The 13035-nt window shown below is 41.4% G+C and overlaps 1 protein-coding gene across 1 annotated transcript; it reads left to right on the forward strand.

The window, feature by feature from the left end:
* The first annotated feature begins 773 nt into the window (after positions 1-773).
* On the forward strand, positions 774-12592 carry LOC133563552 (rhombotin-2-like). The gene is made up of 3 exons (XM_061917731.1): positions 774-1158; positions 5902-6117; positions 9685-12592. The coding sequence occupies exons 1-3, from the start codon at positions 1118-1120 to the stop codon at positions 9911-9913; spliced, it is 486 nt and encodes a 161-aa protein (XP_061773715.1). The 5' UTR covers positions 774-1117; the 3' UTR covers positions 9914-12592.
* Positions 12593-13035: the final 443 nt, after the last annotated feature.

Raw genomic sequence — 13035 nt, forward strand, 5'->3', positions numbered from 1 at the left:
ATTTGAAACATCATTATACAACTAGACATGCTGAAGAGTATGCAAAAACATTTTTAGGAAATCTTTTCTTGCAGCCCAGCCTCACCCAGACTCTGGTGAATTGTGTTTGAGACCGCTGCTTTAATTGCAAAGTTCTTATAAACTTGGTCAGTCTGACACTCTATGGTATTTTCAAAATGCATTTTTACATTATTTCTACACCTACTACACCTACCTGGCCTAGTGGTTAGAGTGTCTGCCCGGAGGTGGGTAGGTCGTGAGTTCAAACCCCGGCCGAGTCATACCAAAGACTATAAAAATGGCACCCATTACCACTCAGCATCAATTGGAATTTGGGGGTTAAACCACCAAAAATGATTCCCAGGGCGTGGCCACCGCTGCTGGTCACTGCTCCCCTCACCTCCCAGGGGGTGAACAAGGGTGATGAAACAAATGCAGAGGACAAATTTCACCACACCTAGTGTGTGTGTGTGTGTGTGTGTGTGTGTGTGTGTGTGTGTGTGTGTGTGTGTGTGACGATCATTGCTACTTTGACTTATTAGAAATAGTTAAAATATTTTACACAACAAGACCGATACACAATATATTGTATTTTTTCTTTATTTGTAGCATATATTATCTACCGCTTGTCCCTTTTGGGATTGCTGCAGCCCATTTCAGCTGCGTATATTATATTGTACTATTTTCAAAAATGAGTAGTTTGTATTCCGCGTTCTTTCGTACGACTGACGTGCTTCGTGCACACGGTCACGTGTCGTTGTGAAAGAAGTTCCGAGAGCCGACGAGTAAAATCCACGCAGGTTTCCACGCCTGCCACAGACCCCGAGAGGGACTCATTAGTGGGAGTCACGACGCAGGACAGTCCGTGTTGTGTTCAACTGCCGCTTTAAAGGCTCATTTCCTGCCATTGTCACGCGTGTCGTGGGCAGGAAGAGGGAAACGAAAGCAGACCCGCAGGGGGGATGGAGGGGAGGGGGGGCGACCTATTTAAACACGACATGATCGCGGACATGAACACAGCCGACCGAGGACGCGATCATGTCCGTCCTTCCCCGCCCTGACATGATTGTTTAGGAGCAGCAGGTGCGTGGAGGTCCATCCTCTCTCCGGCCCGGGAATGTCTTCCACCATCGAGAGGAAGACGCTGGAAGCTAACGAGTGAGTGCGACACTTTTTCATCATCACGGCATCATGCGAGTTTGTCGAGTTGGGGAAGTTGAAATACTGGAATTCCGTAAGATGTATTCATAGTAAATAATATGAAAATATGTATCCGGTTTTACTTTGCTCATGCGTTCTGCTTTTCTACTTTTGATCGTTCTGCTTCGGAGGCAACGCAGTATGACTGTGTCAAATGTCTCCCTCGTGTGGGCACTATAGGAACTGCTGCGCTGACCTCATTGGCGCTGCTGACAAGAAACGTGTTTATTTCTTCTAAGGAGGTGGGGAAAAAATCGACTCGAATACGAATCGAGATTCAGAATTGATACTCATTTTTTTTTAAATCCATCCATCCATCCATCTTCTTCCGCTTATCCGAGGTCGGGTCGCGGGGGCAACAGCCTAAGCAGGGAAGCCCAGACTTCCCTTTCCCCAGCCACTTTGTCTACCTCTTCCCGGGGGATCCCGAGGCGTTCCCAGGCCAGCCGGAAGACATAGTCTTCCCAACGTGTCCTGGGTCTTCCCCGTGGCCTCCTACCGGTTGGACGTGCCCTAAACACCTCTCTAGGGAGGCGTTTGGGTGGCATCCTGACCAGATGCCCGAACCACCTCATCTGGCTCCTCTCGATGTGGAGGAGCAGCGGCTTTACTTTGAGTTCCTCCCGGATGGCAGAGCTTCTCACCCTATCTCTAAAGGAGAGACCCGCCACACGGCGGAGGAAACTCATTTGGGCCGCTTGTACCCGTGATCTTATCCTTTCGGTCATGACCCAAAGCTCATGACCATAGGTGAGGATGGGAACGTAGATCGACCGGGAAATTGAGAGCTTTGCCTTCCGGCTCAGCTCCTTCTTCACCACAACGGATTGGTACAACGTCCGCATTACTGAAGACGCCGCACCGATCCACCTGTCGATCTCACCATCCACTCTTCCCTCACTCGTGAACAAGACTCCTAGGTACTTGAACTCCTCCACTTGGGGCAGGGTCTCCTCCCCAACCCGGAGAAGGCACTCCACCCTTTTCCGGGCGAGAACCATAGACTCGGACTTGGAGGTGCTGATTCTCATTTTATTCTATTTATTTCTAATCAATCCAACAAACCACGACACAGCAATACCATAACAATGCAATCCAATTCCAAAAGCAAAGCTGAGCCAGCAACACTCAGAACTGCAATAAACAGAGCAATTGAGAGGAGAAACAAACAGGACACAGAACAAACCAAAAGTAGTGAAACAAAAATGAATATTATCAACAACATTATCAATATTAGTTATCATTTCAGCATAGCAGTGACTAAAAATCCCTCATTGACATTATCATTAGACATTTATAAAAATAATAAGAACAATAGTGTCACAGTGGCTTACACTTGCATGGCATCTCATAAGCTTGACAACACAGTGTCCAATGTTTTAACAAAGATAAAATAAGTCCTATTTTTGCTCCCTTTAATAGTTAAAACAAATCTACATTATTGCAATCAGTTGATAAAACATTTTCCTTTATAATTATAAAAGCTTTTTACAAAAATCTACTACTCTGCTAGCATGTCAGCAGACTGGGGTAGATCCTGCTGAAATCTATGTATTGAAAGAATACACAATCCTTTTGAATGGGGAAAAAAACGTTTTTGACTTGAGAATCGCGTTGAATCAAAAAAATAAATTCATAACCAAATCGCAGCCCCAAGAATCAATATTGAATCGAATCGTGGGACACCCAAAGATTCGCAGCCCTAATTTCTTCTATTTAGCAGTGGTTCTCAACCTTTTTTCAGTGATGTACCCCCTGTGAACATTTTTTAAATTCAAGTACCCCCTAATCAGAGCAAAGCATTTTTGGTTGAAAAAAAAGAGATAAAGAAGTAAAATACAGCACTATGTCATCAGTTTCTGATTTATTAAATTGTATAACAGTACAAAATATTGCTCATTTGTAGTGGTCTTTCTTCAACTATTTGGAAAAAAAGATATAAAAATAATAGGGCTTCACGGTGGCAGAGGGGTTCGTGCGTCTGCCTCACAATACGAAGGTCCTGCAGTCCTGGGTTCAAATCCAGGCTCGGGATCTTTCTGTGTGGAGTTTGCATGTTCTCCCCGTGAATGTGTGGGTTCCCTCCGGGTACTCCGGCTTCCTCCCACTTCCAAAGACATGCACCTGGGGATAGGCCCCTCCCACTTCCAAAGACATGCACCTGAGGACAGGTTGATTGGCAACACTAAATTGGCCCTAGTGTGTGAATGTGAGTGTGAATGTTGTCTGTCTATCTGTGTTGGCCCTGCGATGAGGTGGCGACTTGTCCAGGATGTACCCCGCCTTCCACTCGAGTGCAGCTGGGATAGGCTCCAGCACCCCCACGACCCCGAAAGGGACAAGCGGTACACAATGGATGGATGGATATAAAAATAACTAAAACCTTGTTGAACAATAAACAAGTGATTCAATTATAAATAAAGATTTCTAATAGGGGTGTAACAGTACACAAAAGTTTTGGTTCGGTACGTACCTCGGGTTAGAGATCACGGTTCGGTTAGAAAATAACAAAATATAATCTTTTTGGTTATTTATTTACCAAATTTGCCAAATTTTCCACCAAAAATATTTTTCTTAGTGGAACATTTGATGTGAAGTAATGGGAACCTTGCATGGGTCAATAATTCATAATAATATTCATATTGATTCAATATTATGTTTTGAGCAATGACAGTTTGAAGGAAAACAAAACAGCTTAGTTTTATTAGTCCACATTGCAACTTTTTCTAAATGATATTTAACCTTTAAGAGGGTGTGGGGGGTTTTGGGTCCTGTGAGGGGAGGACGTGTGGTCAGGACCTAACCCGTGGTAGGACATAGACTGACCATACGTCCTCCCCTCACCGGACATGTCCTCTTTTGCAGAGCTGTCAGGGCAGAGTTTCTTAAATGCCTCAAATGTCCAGCATTTTGAGTATTGTTTACACAATGTGCAGTACGCTACTTAATGTGTCCGTGTGGAAACTCGTTCGGTACACCTCCGCACCGAACCGGAAAGCCCGTACCGAAAGGGTTCGATAAAATACCCTTACGGACTAACTTGAAGTGCCCTCTTTGGGGATTGTAATAGAGATCCATCTGGATTCATCAACTTACTTCTAAACATTTCTTCACAAAAAAATAAATCTTTAACATCAATATTTATGGAACATGTCCACAAATATTGCATTGTTGTGTTTCTTTTCACATTTTATGAACTTACATTCATATTTTGTTGAAGTATTATTCAATAAATATATTAATAAAGGATTTTTGAAGTGTTGCTATTTTTAGAATATTTTTAAAAAAATCTCACATACCCCTTGGCATACCTTCAAGTACCCCCTTTTGAGAACCACTGCTGTATAGAGATTTGTCCGATAATGGCTTTTTTGCTGATAATTCGATTTTGTCCAACTCTTAAAGCCCTTTGAGACACTTGTGATTTGGGTTATTGATTAAATACTGATTCCGATATAACTGATACTGTATATACAGTGGTGGAATGAACACATTATTATGCCTCATTTTGTTGTGATGCCCCGCTGGATGCATGCAACTATGTAAAGAGGTTTTTCAAAATAAGAGAACAACTTCAACTCAGTTATGGAAAAAAACGCCAACATGACACTGCCATATTTATTTTTGAAGTCATCGGTTGGGGACATCTTTGCACTGCTGACCCGTCTCCGCTTGGGATGGTCTCCTGTTGGCCCCACTATGGACTGGACTCTCACTATTATGTTAGATCCACTATGGACTGGACTCTCACTGTTATGTTAGATCCATTATGGACTGGACTCTCACTATTATGTTAGATCCACTATGGACTGGACTCTCACTATTATGTTAGATCCACTATGGACTGGACTCTCACACTATTATGTTAGATCCACTACGGACTGGACTCACACTATTATGTTAGATCCACTATGGACTGGACTCTCTCACTATTATGTTAGATCCACTATGGAATGGACTCTCACTATTATGTTAGATCCACTATGGACTGGACTCACACTATTATGTTAGATCCACTATGGACTGGACCCTCACACTATTATGTTAGATCCACTATGGACTGGACTCTCACACTATTATGTTAGATCCACTGTGGACTGGACTCATACTATTATGTTAGATACGCTATGGACTGGACTCTCACACTATTATGTTAGATCCATCTGAGCTGAGAATGTGGTTGCGACTTGTGCAGCCCTTTGAGACACTCGTGATTTAAGGCTATATAAATAAACATTGATTGATTGATTGATTCAAACGATTCTTGCTGTGTTATTTGGTAAAATAATTACAATGAGACTTTTTCAAAACAAGTTACGGATTAGAAAAGTTCCTTCCGGAAACACGGAGAAGGCCTGAAACAAACAACTTTAGTTTCATTATTTTTCTGAGATTGATTTTTTGAAAACGATGAGACTAGGAATGAATAAAAATCACAATTTGGTTGTAGATTAATTTGTGGTGCACCCCTACCGTTTGTCCATTCCCAGCAACATGCTGTAAAAAACACTAAATTTGATAAATTTTTTTCCAAAGTGGTCATAAAAAATATAATGAGCTACAAGTGGCTGTCAACGAGTTTGACCCCCCTGGTGTACAGTGACGGAGCAGGAAAGGGCTGTAAAATGTCCCACAAAGAACCCTGCCATTTGTAAAAACAGACTTTTACCGAGCAGAGGGTGACTTGTTCTCCTGGCGCAGGGAGCCGGTGGATGAGGTCCTGCAGATGCCGCCTTCTTTGCTGACGTGCGGCGGCTGCCAGCAGAGCATCGGCGACCGCTTCTTCCTGAAGGCCGTGGAGCAGTACTGGCACGAGGACTGCCTCAGCTGTGACCTCTGCGGATGTCGCCTCGGGGAGGTGGGCCGCCGGCTCTACTACAAGCTGGGGAGGAAATTGTGCCGCAGAGATTACCTCAGGTTGGCGTGTTTGAAACATCATGTTTGATCACGTTATTGTCGTCTGTCGGCATGAACTGCATAGAACTTTTATTTCAGCAGATAAGAAGGCCATTGGGATCAAGATCTCTCTCACGAGGGTGACCTGGCTAAGAGGTCGACAGCACATGTCACAGAGCAGTTTCACAAAAGTAATAAGACATACTTTTTAAAATACATAATACAGAACTGTAAAACAAATATTTACACCTTTTTAAAAACACAGGTACCGTGCAATCAATCAATATTTTTTTACAGACCCCGTTTCCATATGAGTTGGGAAATTGTGTTAGATGTAAATATAAACAGAATACAATGATTTGCAAATCCTTTTCAACCCATATTCAGTTGAATATGTTACAAAGACAACATATTTGATGTTCAAACTCATAAACTTTTTTTGTTTGTTTGCAAATAATCATTAACTTTAGAATTTGATGCCAGCAACACGTGACAAAGAAGTTGGGAAAGGTGGCAATAAATACTGATAAAGTTGAGGAATGCTCATCAAACACTTATTTGGAACATCCCACAGGTGTGCAGGCTAATTGGGAACAGGTGGGTGCCATGATTGGCTATAAAAACAGCTTCCCAAAAAATGCTTAGTCTTTCACAAGAAAGGATGGGGCGAGGTACACCCCTTTGTCCACAACTGCGTGAGCAAATAGTCAAACAGTTTAAGAACAACCTTTCTCAAAGTGCAATTGCAAGAAATTTAGGGATTTCAACATCCACGCTCCATAATATCATCAAAAGGTTCAGAGAATCTGGAGAAATCACGAAACGTAAGCGGCATGGCCGGAAACCAACATTGAATGACCGTGACCTTCCATCCCTCAGACGGCACTGTTATCGACGCAAAGTGTAAAAGCCAGCATGTGTGATGGTATGGGGGTGTATTAGTGCCCAAGGCATGGGTAACTTACACATCTGTGAAGGCACCATCTAAGCGCCGTCTTTTTCATGGACGCCCCTGCTTATTTCAGCAAGACAATGCCAAGCCACATTCAGAACGTGTTACAACAGCGTGGCTTCATAAAAAAAGAGTGTGGGTACTTTCCTGGCCCGCCTGCAGTCCAGACCTGTCTCCCATGGAAAATGTGTGGCGCATTATGAAGCGTAAAATACGACAGCGGAGACCCCGGACTATTGAAGGACTGAAGCTCTACATAAAACAAGAATTGAAAAGAATTCCACTTTCAAAGCTTCAACAATTAGTTTCCTCAGTTCCCAAACGTTTATTGAGTGTTGTTAAAAGAAAAGGTGATGTAACACAGTGGTGAACATGCCCTTTCCCAACTACTTTGGCTAGTGTTGCAGCCATGAACATGAAATATCTTGTCTTTGTAGTGCATTCAATTGAATATGGGTTGAAAAAGATTTTGAAATCATAGTATTGCACTTATATTTACATCTAACACAATTTCCCAACTCATATGGAAATGGAGTTTGTATATATATATATCCATCCATCCATCCATTTTCTACCGCTTATTCCCTTTCGGGGTCGCGGGGGGCGCTGGCGCCTATCTCAGCTACAATCGGGCGGAAGGCAGTGTACACCCTGGACAAGTCGCCACCTCGTCGCAGGGCCAACACAGATAGACAGACAACATTCACACACTAGGGCCAATTTAGTGTTGCCAATCAACCTATCCCCAGGTGCATGTCTTTGGAAGTGGGAGGAAGCCGGAGTACCCGGAGGGAACCCACGCATTCACGGGGAGAACATGCAAACTCCACACAGAAAGATCCCGAGCCTGGATTTGAACCCAGGACTATATATAAATAAATGTATAAGTTGATGTGACACAATTCTACTTCCATTCTCTAAAATAGTAGTTCTTAAGTAGTTTCCCATCACGCATTTTGACATTAACCAACGCTTTTAAAAATAAAACCTCATAATATATTAATATGCTTCCTGTCAGGAAAACACACAGGGCGGAACATAAATTGGCAAACTTAATAGAACACAACGTATTTTAGCTTTGTAAATATTGAGTGCAACGTTTTTAGGGGGAAAATATGAATTGTTGGTATGTGGTTACCACGACTTCCAGTAGGCTAAGAGAGTTCAATCTTCCATAAAGAATTACAGACTTGTGAAAAAAAATCTAATTACATGATTGTTGGTGGGACAAAATATTAGAAATAACTTGTGTTAAAGTTTATGTTTAGACAATTTTGTAGGGATTGCGACCGCATAATTCTTCATCTTGATTTAAATATTTATATAAAGTTATGGGTTTTAGGGCTGGGCAATACAGCCTTTTATTAATATTTGGATATTTTTAGGCCATATCGTGATACTGCATATACTTCTCCATATTTTGCCTTAGCCTTGAATGAACACGATGCATATAATCACAGCAGTATGATGATTCTATGTGTCTACATTCAAACATTCTTCTTCATACTGCATTCATATATGCTACTTTTAAACTTTCATGCAGAGAGGGAAATCACAACTAAAAGTGTATTTATTAAACAGTTATTAAGCAGTGGCACAAACATTTATGTCATTTCCAAAACAGAAAGTGCAAGATTGTCAGAGACATTTGAAAACAAGCTGTGAGTGCACTTTTGTGCATGATGTCACTAAGATGACATATCAAAACAACACTAAACTTAAGTGCACTTTTTGTACAGAACGCCACTACAATAGTTTAAAACAAATAAAGTGTGATGTCACAAGATATTTCGAAAAACTGTCTAATAAAAATGAGCTGCATAATAGGAAATCAAATAGTGTATGTCCTTCGCTATGTGGTAGGTTACTGCGGACGTTATCTCTTTCTGTTGTTGATTTTTTTTTTTCATACGGTGTTGATGTGGAAATGGTTGCCTTGGCATTTTGTTGGTGTGGCACCGGCAAGAAGAGGTTGACATGCAGAGTTTCAAGCACTCTTCATTCTCTAGCGGGTGACTTTTCAAATGATGCTACAAATTAGCAGTAATGCTACTTTTTGTAGCAACGCTTTAGCCGCATACTTGACATATAATGGTTGTCTATCCAACATCTTCCCGCTTGAAGCCAAACCACCACCAGACGATGGACCCCCTGCTGTTTTTCTTGGGAATTAATTCTTCCTTCATTTGTTACAAGATTGGCACCTTCTTTCTCTCGTATTACCACTCGCACCACAACTAACGTGTAATGCCCACAGCTAAAAGGAACTGCGTGAGAACGTATACTCGAATATCACGATATAGTCATTTTCTATATGGCACGCAGGAGAACCCGTGACATATCGAGTATATTGATATATCGCCCAGCCCTAATTGTCGGTATGTGGTTACCACGACTTACAGCAGGCTAGGACAGTTAAATCTTGCACAAAGAAATACAGTCTTGAAAAAAAAATCTAATTCCATGATTGTTGGTGGAACAAAATATTAGAAATAAGTTGCGGTATGATGATTATGTTCAGACAATTTTGTAGCGATTGCGACCACAATTCTTTATCTTGATTGAAATATTTATATAAAGTTATGTGTTCCTTTTTTTTGTTGTTGTAAAATTCAAAAATGTTTGTTTCCTCACAGGCTTTTTGGGCAGGACGGCCTGTGCGCTTCCTGCGAGAAGAGGATAAGAGCCTTTGAGATGACCATGCGTGTGAGGGACAAGGTCTACCACCTAGAATGCTTCAAGTGCGCTGCCTGCCAGAAGCATTTCTGCGTGGGAGACCGCTACTTGCTCATCAACTCAGACATCGTCTGCGAGCAGGACATCTTTGAATGGACTAAACTCAACAACAACAACAACATGGTGTAGGAAGGAAATCACTAGACTTTTTTTTTGTGAAGACATCTTTGATACACTTTTTCTAGCGCCAGGCGGACTTTAAACTGTACCTCCTATTCCCAGCAAGACCAGAGACAACTAAGACCACACCTCACCTCATTGATGCAAAACGTGCTGATAAACATGCAATAACCTGTGCACAGAACAATAATGTGGCTCTGATTGGAAATCAGAGCATTTGGAGCAACGTTACAGTTCATTAACGAAACATGTACCAGCTAAAACATGTGTTTGTACCAATTGGGGTGTCTTGATCGGATATTCATAGCAACTATCGGGCCTATATCAACAAAACAACAAGTATCGGTTGATAACGGACATATAAAATCTCTGATACAAGCACTCCGGCAGCGTCTTAACATCTAAATGTTAAGCACACAAGCTTGATCTTTTCTTGTATTTTCATCAAGTCATGGACAAAAAGGTAAGCATGGCAGGCTAAAGGCTACTAGCAGCTACACAACAGCTAAGCACAAAATAGCCCATAAGCTAGTGTTTTTAATTTGACAATATTGCAGTCCCCAACAGCTCATTAGTCAATATAAACAAGTATGGAATCAGTATAGTTGTACATCACCTAGAGTCCTACACTAACAAAGACCCCAAGGTTGAAGCACATTAGATAGTATCCACTACCTAACGCACGGGTCGGGAACCTTTTTGGCTGAGAGAGCCATGAAAGCCAAATATTATCAGATGTACTTCCGTGAGAGCCGTATAATATTTTTTAACACTGAATACAACTAAATGCGTGCATTTTTAAGTAAAACCAAAATTTTAAGAGTATAGTAAGTATCTTCTTCTTTTTAATAACATTGTTATTCTGAAGCTATTTTATTTTTTTCAATATAGAATAAAATAGTTCTTACCATTAATGCGACTTCTTGAAAAGGTGCGGTAGAAAACGGATGGATGAATCAAAATGCATGAGAATGTTTTATATTTTGAACCTCATTTTCAACACTGATTGCCAGCGGAATTATTCATTACTTATCGCTGTGTTTTTCAACCACTGTGCCGTGGCACACTAGTGTGCCGTGAGATACAATCTGGTAGCCGTTGGAGATGATCTAATTTCACCTAATTGGGTTAAAAATATTTTTTGCAAACCTGTGACTATAATTCAAAAATGTGTTGTTATTGAGTGGCTGTGCTGTCCAGAGCACAGCAGAGTAACTGTGTAATGCGCTTCCATATCAGTAGGTGGCAGCAGGTAGCTAATTGCTTTGTAGATGTGGGGAACATGTTATGTCGTGATCACAATATGCGGGAGGCAGCGTTTAGGTAACAAAGTATCCAACACTTAAACCAAAAATAAACAAAAGGAGAGTGCCGCTAAGAAAAGGCATTGAAGCAAAACTAAACTAAAACTGAACTGGCTGCAAAGTAAATAAAAACAGAATGCTGGACGACAGCAAAGACTTACAGCGTGTGGAGCAGACGGCGTCCATGGCATGACAATCAACAATGTCCACACAAAGAACGAGTGCGTCCGCACAACTTAAATACCGATAGTCTTGATTGCGAAAACAGAGAAAGGTGCGGAGAAATAACATTCAAGGAAGACATGAAACTGTTACAGGGAAATACCAACAAAAAAGGAAAAGCCAACATAATAGGAGCGCAAGTCACAGGAACACACCAGAAAACTCAAAATAAGTTATGGCGTGATGTGACAGGTGGTGACAGTACACCTACATTGAGACAAGAGCTATATTAATGCATGTGTGGTTATGGTTTGAATGCATATCCGACAATTGCGAGAACGACTTTTTATTGTCAGTATCAGCTACTGATTTTCATTTTTTTATGTTTTCTGCTGGTGGTTTGCCTCTGAATTTTTTCAATTAAAAAAATGTGGCTTGGCTCAGAAAAGGTTGAAAAACACTGACTTATCGTGTTAAGCAACGCCAGCTAAGATTTATCTGAGAGCCAGATGCAGTCATCAAGAGTCACATCTGGCTCTGGAGCCATAGGTTCCTACCCCTGACCTAACATGTCCGCATCATTCAACTTACTCTATCATTCCCTCAATTAAATTAATTATTTTGACCACAAACTCTCCACTTCAAAAATATAACTCTTGTCATAAGATTCATGTTTTCATACCCACGTTTGTTGTGTTTTTCTAATTTCGCTCATCTTACTTTTTCTAACTTTCCACACTGAAAAAAATAGGAGTATGCAATTTTATGCCATACTGTTAGTCGTTTTCATACTCACCATTGTTCGGTTTGACTAAATTTCTTTTGATCAAACCTTTTCTACAAAATAGTAAAAGTATGTAGTGAGATTAGTGCTGATACTGTATGGGATTACAATCGGCATTGGCCAGCAACACTCAATCTGTATCGAGTCGGAAGTGAAAGTCATGTCAAGACACCCCTGGGACCAATAGTGGCACGAAAATACATTTCTTTAATATGATAAAAAAAAATGCTTGATCATGTGCTACATTAATTTTAAATGAGAACATATCTGGTGGCTGTTATCAAAGAATTGCACATTTTTGACATTTTAACATGGAGTCCCCTTCAATTCCTTCTTTTATTCATCTTTTCAAATGACTCATCTATTAAGCATTCCCACCCTTTTAGGCACTTTTCATTTCATTTCAACGTTTACACAATAAACAGTCGTTTGAAGGAACACTGATTCCGTTCTCAAGTATGTTAGTTGCATTCAGTCAAAGCTGCATTCTAAGCATACATTTTGGCACTCTTTATGTCTTATATATCTCTTATACACATAAGAGGCAGTATGTCAGGGCTGTGTTTAGTGCTCGTGCCACACATTACGAAACCCCTTGGTTCGATTCCCGGACTCGGGGTCTTTGTGTGTGGAGTTTGCATGTTCGGCATGTGACTGCGGCTTCCTCCCACCTCCAAAGACACGCACCTGGGGATAAGCCCCTCCCACCTCCAAAGACATTCACCTGGGGATAGGCCCCTCCCACCCCCAAAGACATGCACCTGGGGATAGGCCCCTCCCACTTCCAAAGACATGCACCTGGGGTTAGGCCCCACCCACTTCCAAAGACATGCACCTGGAGATAGGCCCCTCCCACCTCCAGGCATGCACCTGGGTATAGG

Source organism: Nerophis ophidion, linkage group LG12, assembly GCF_033978795.1.
Source record: "Nerophis ophidion isolate RoL-2023_Sa linkage group LG12, RoL_Noph_v1.0, whole genome shotgun sequence".
Classification (NCBI taxonomy): Eukaryota; Metazoa; Chordata; class Actinopteri; order Syngnathiformes; family Syngnathidae; genus Nerophis; species Nerophis ophidion.

Coding starts and splice junctions, on each gene's coding strand:
- LOC133563552 (XM_061917731.1), top strand. CDS start 1,118: ATGTCTTCCACCATCGAGAGGAAGACGCTGGAAGCTAACGA. Junction 1,159..5,901: donor AAGACGCTGGAAGCTAACGA/GTGAGTGCGACA, acceptor CTCCTGGCGCAG/GGAGCCGGTGGATGAGGTCC. Junction 6,118..9,684: donor TGCCGCAGAGATTACCTCAG/GTTGGCGTGTTT, acceptor GTTTCCTCACAG/GCTTTTTGGGCAGGACGGCC.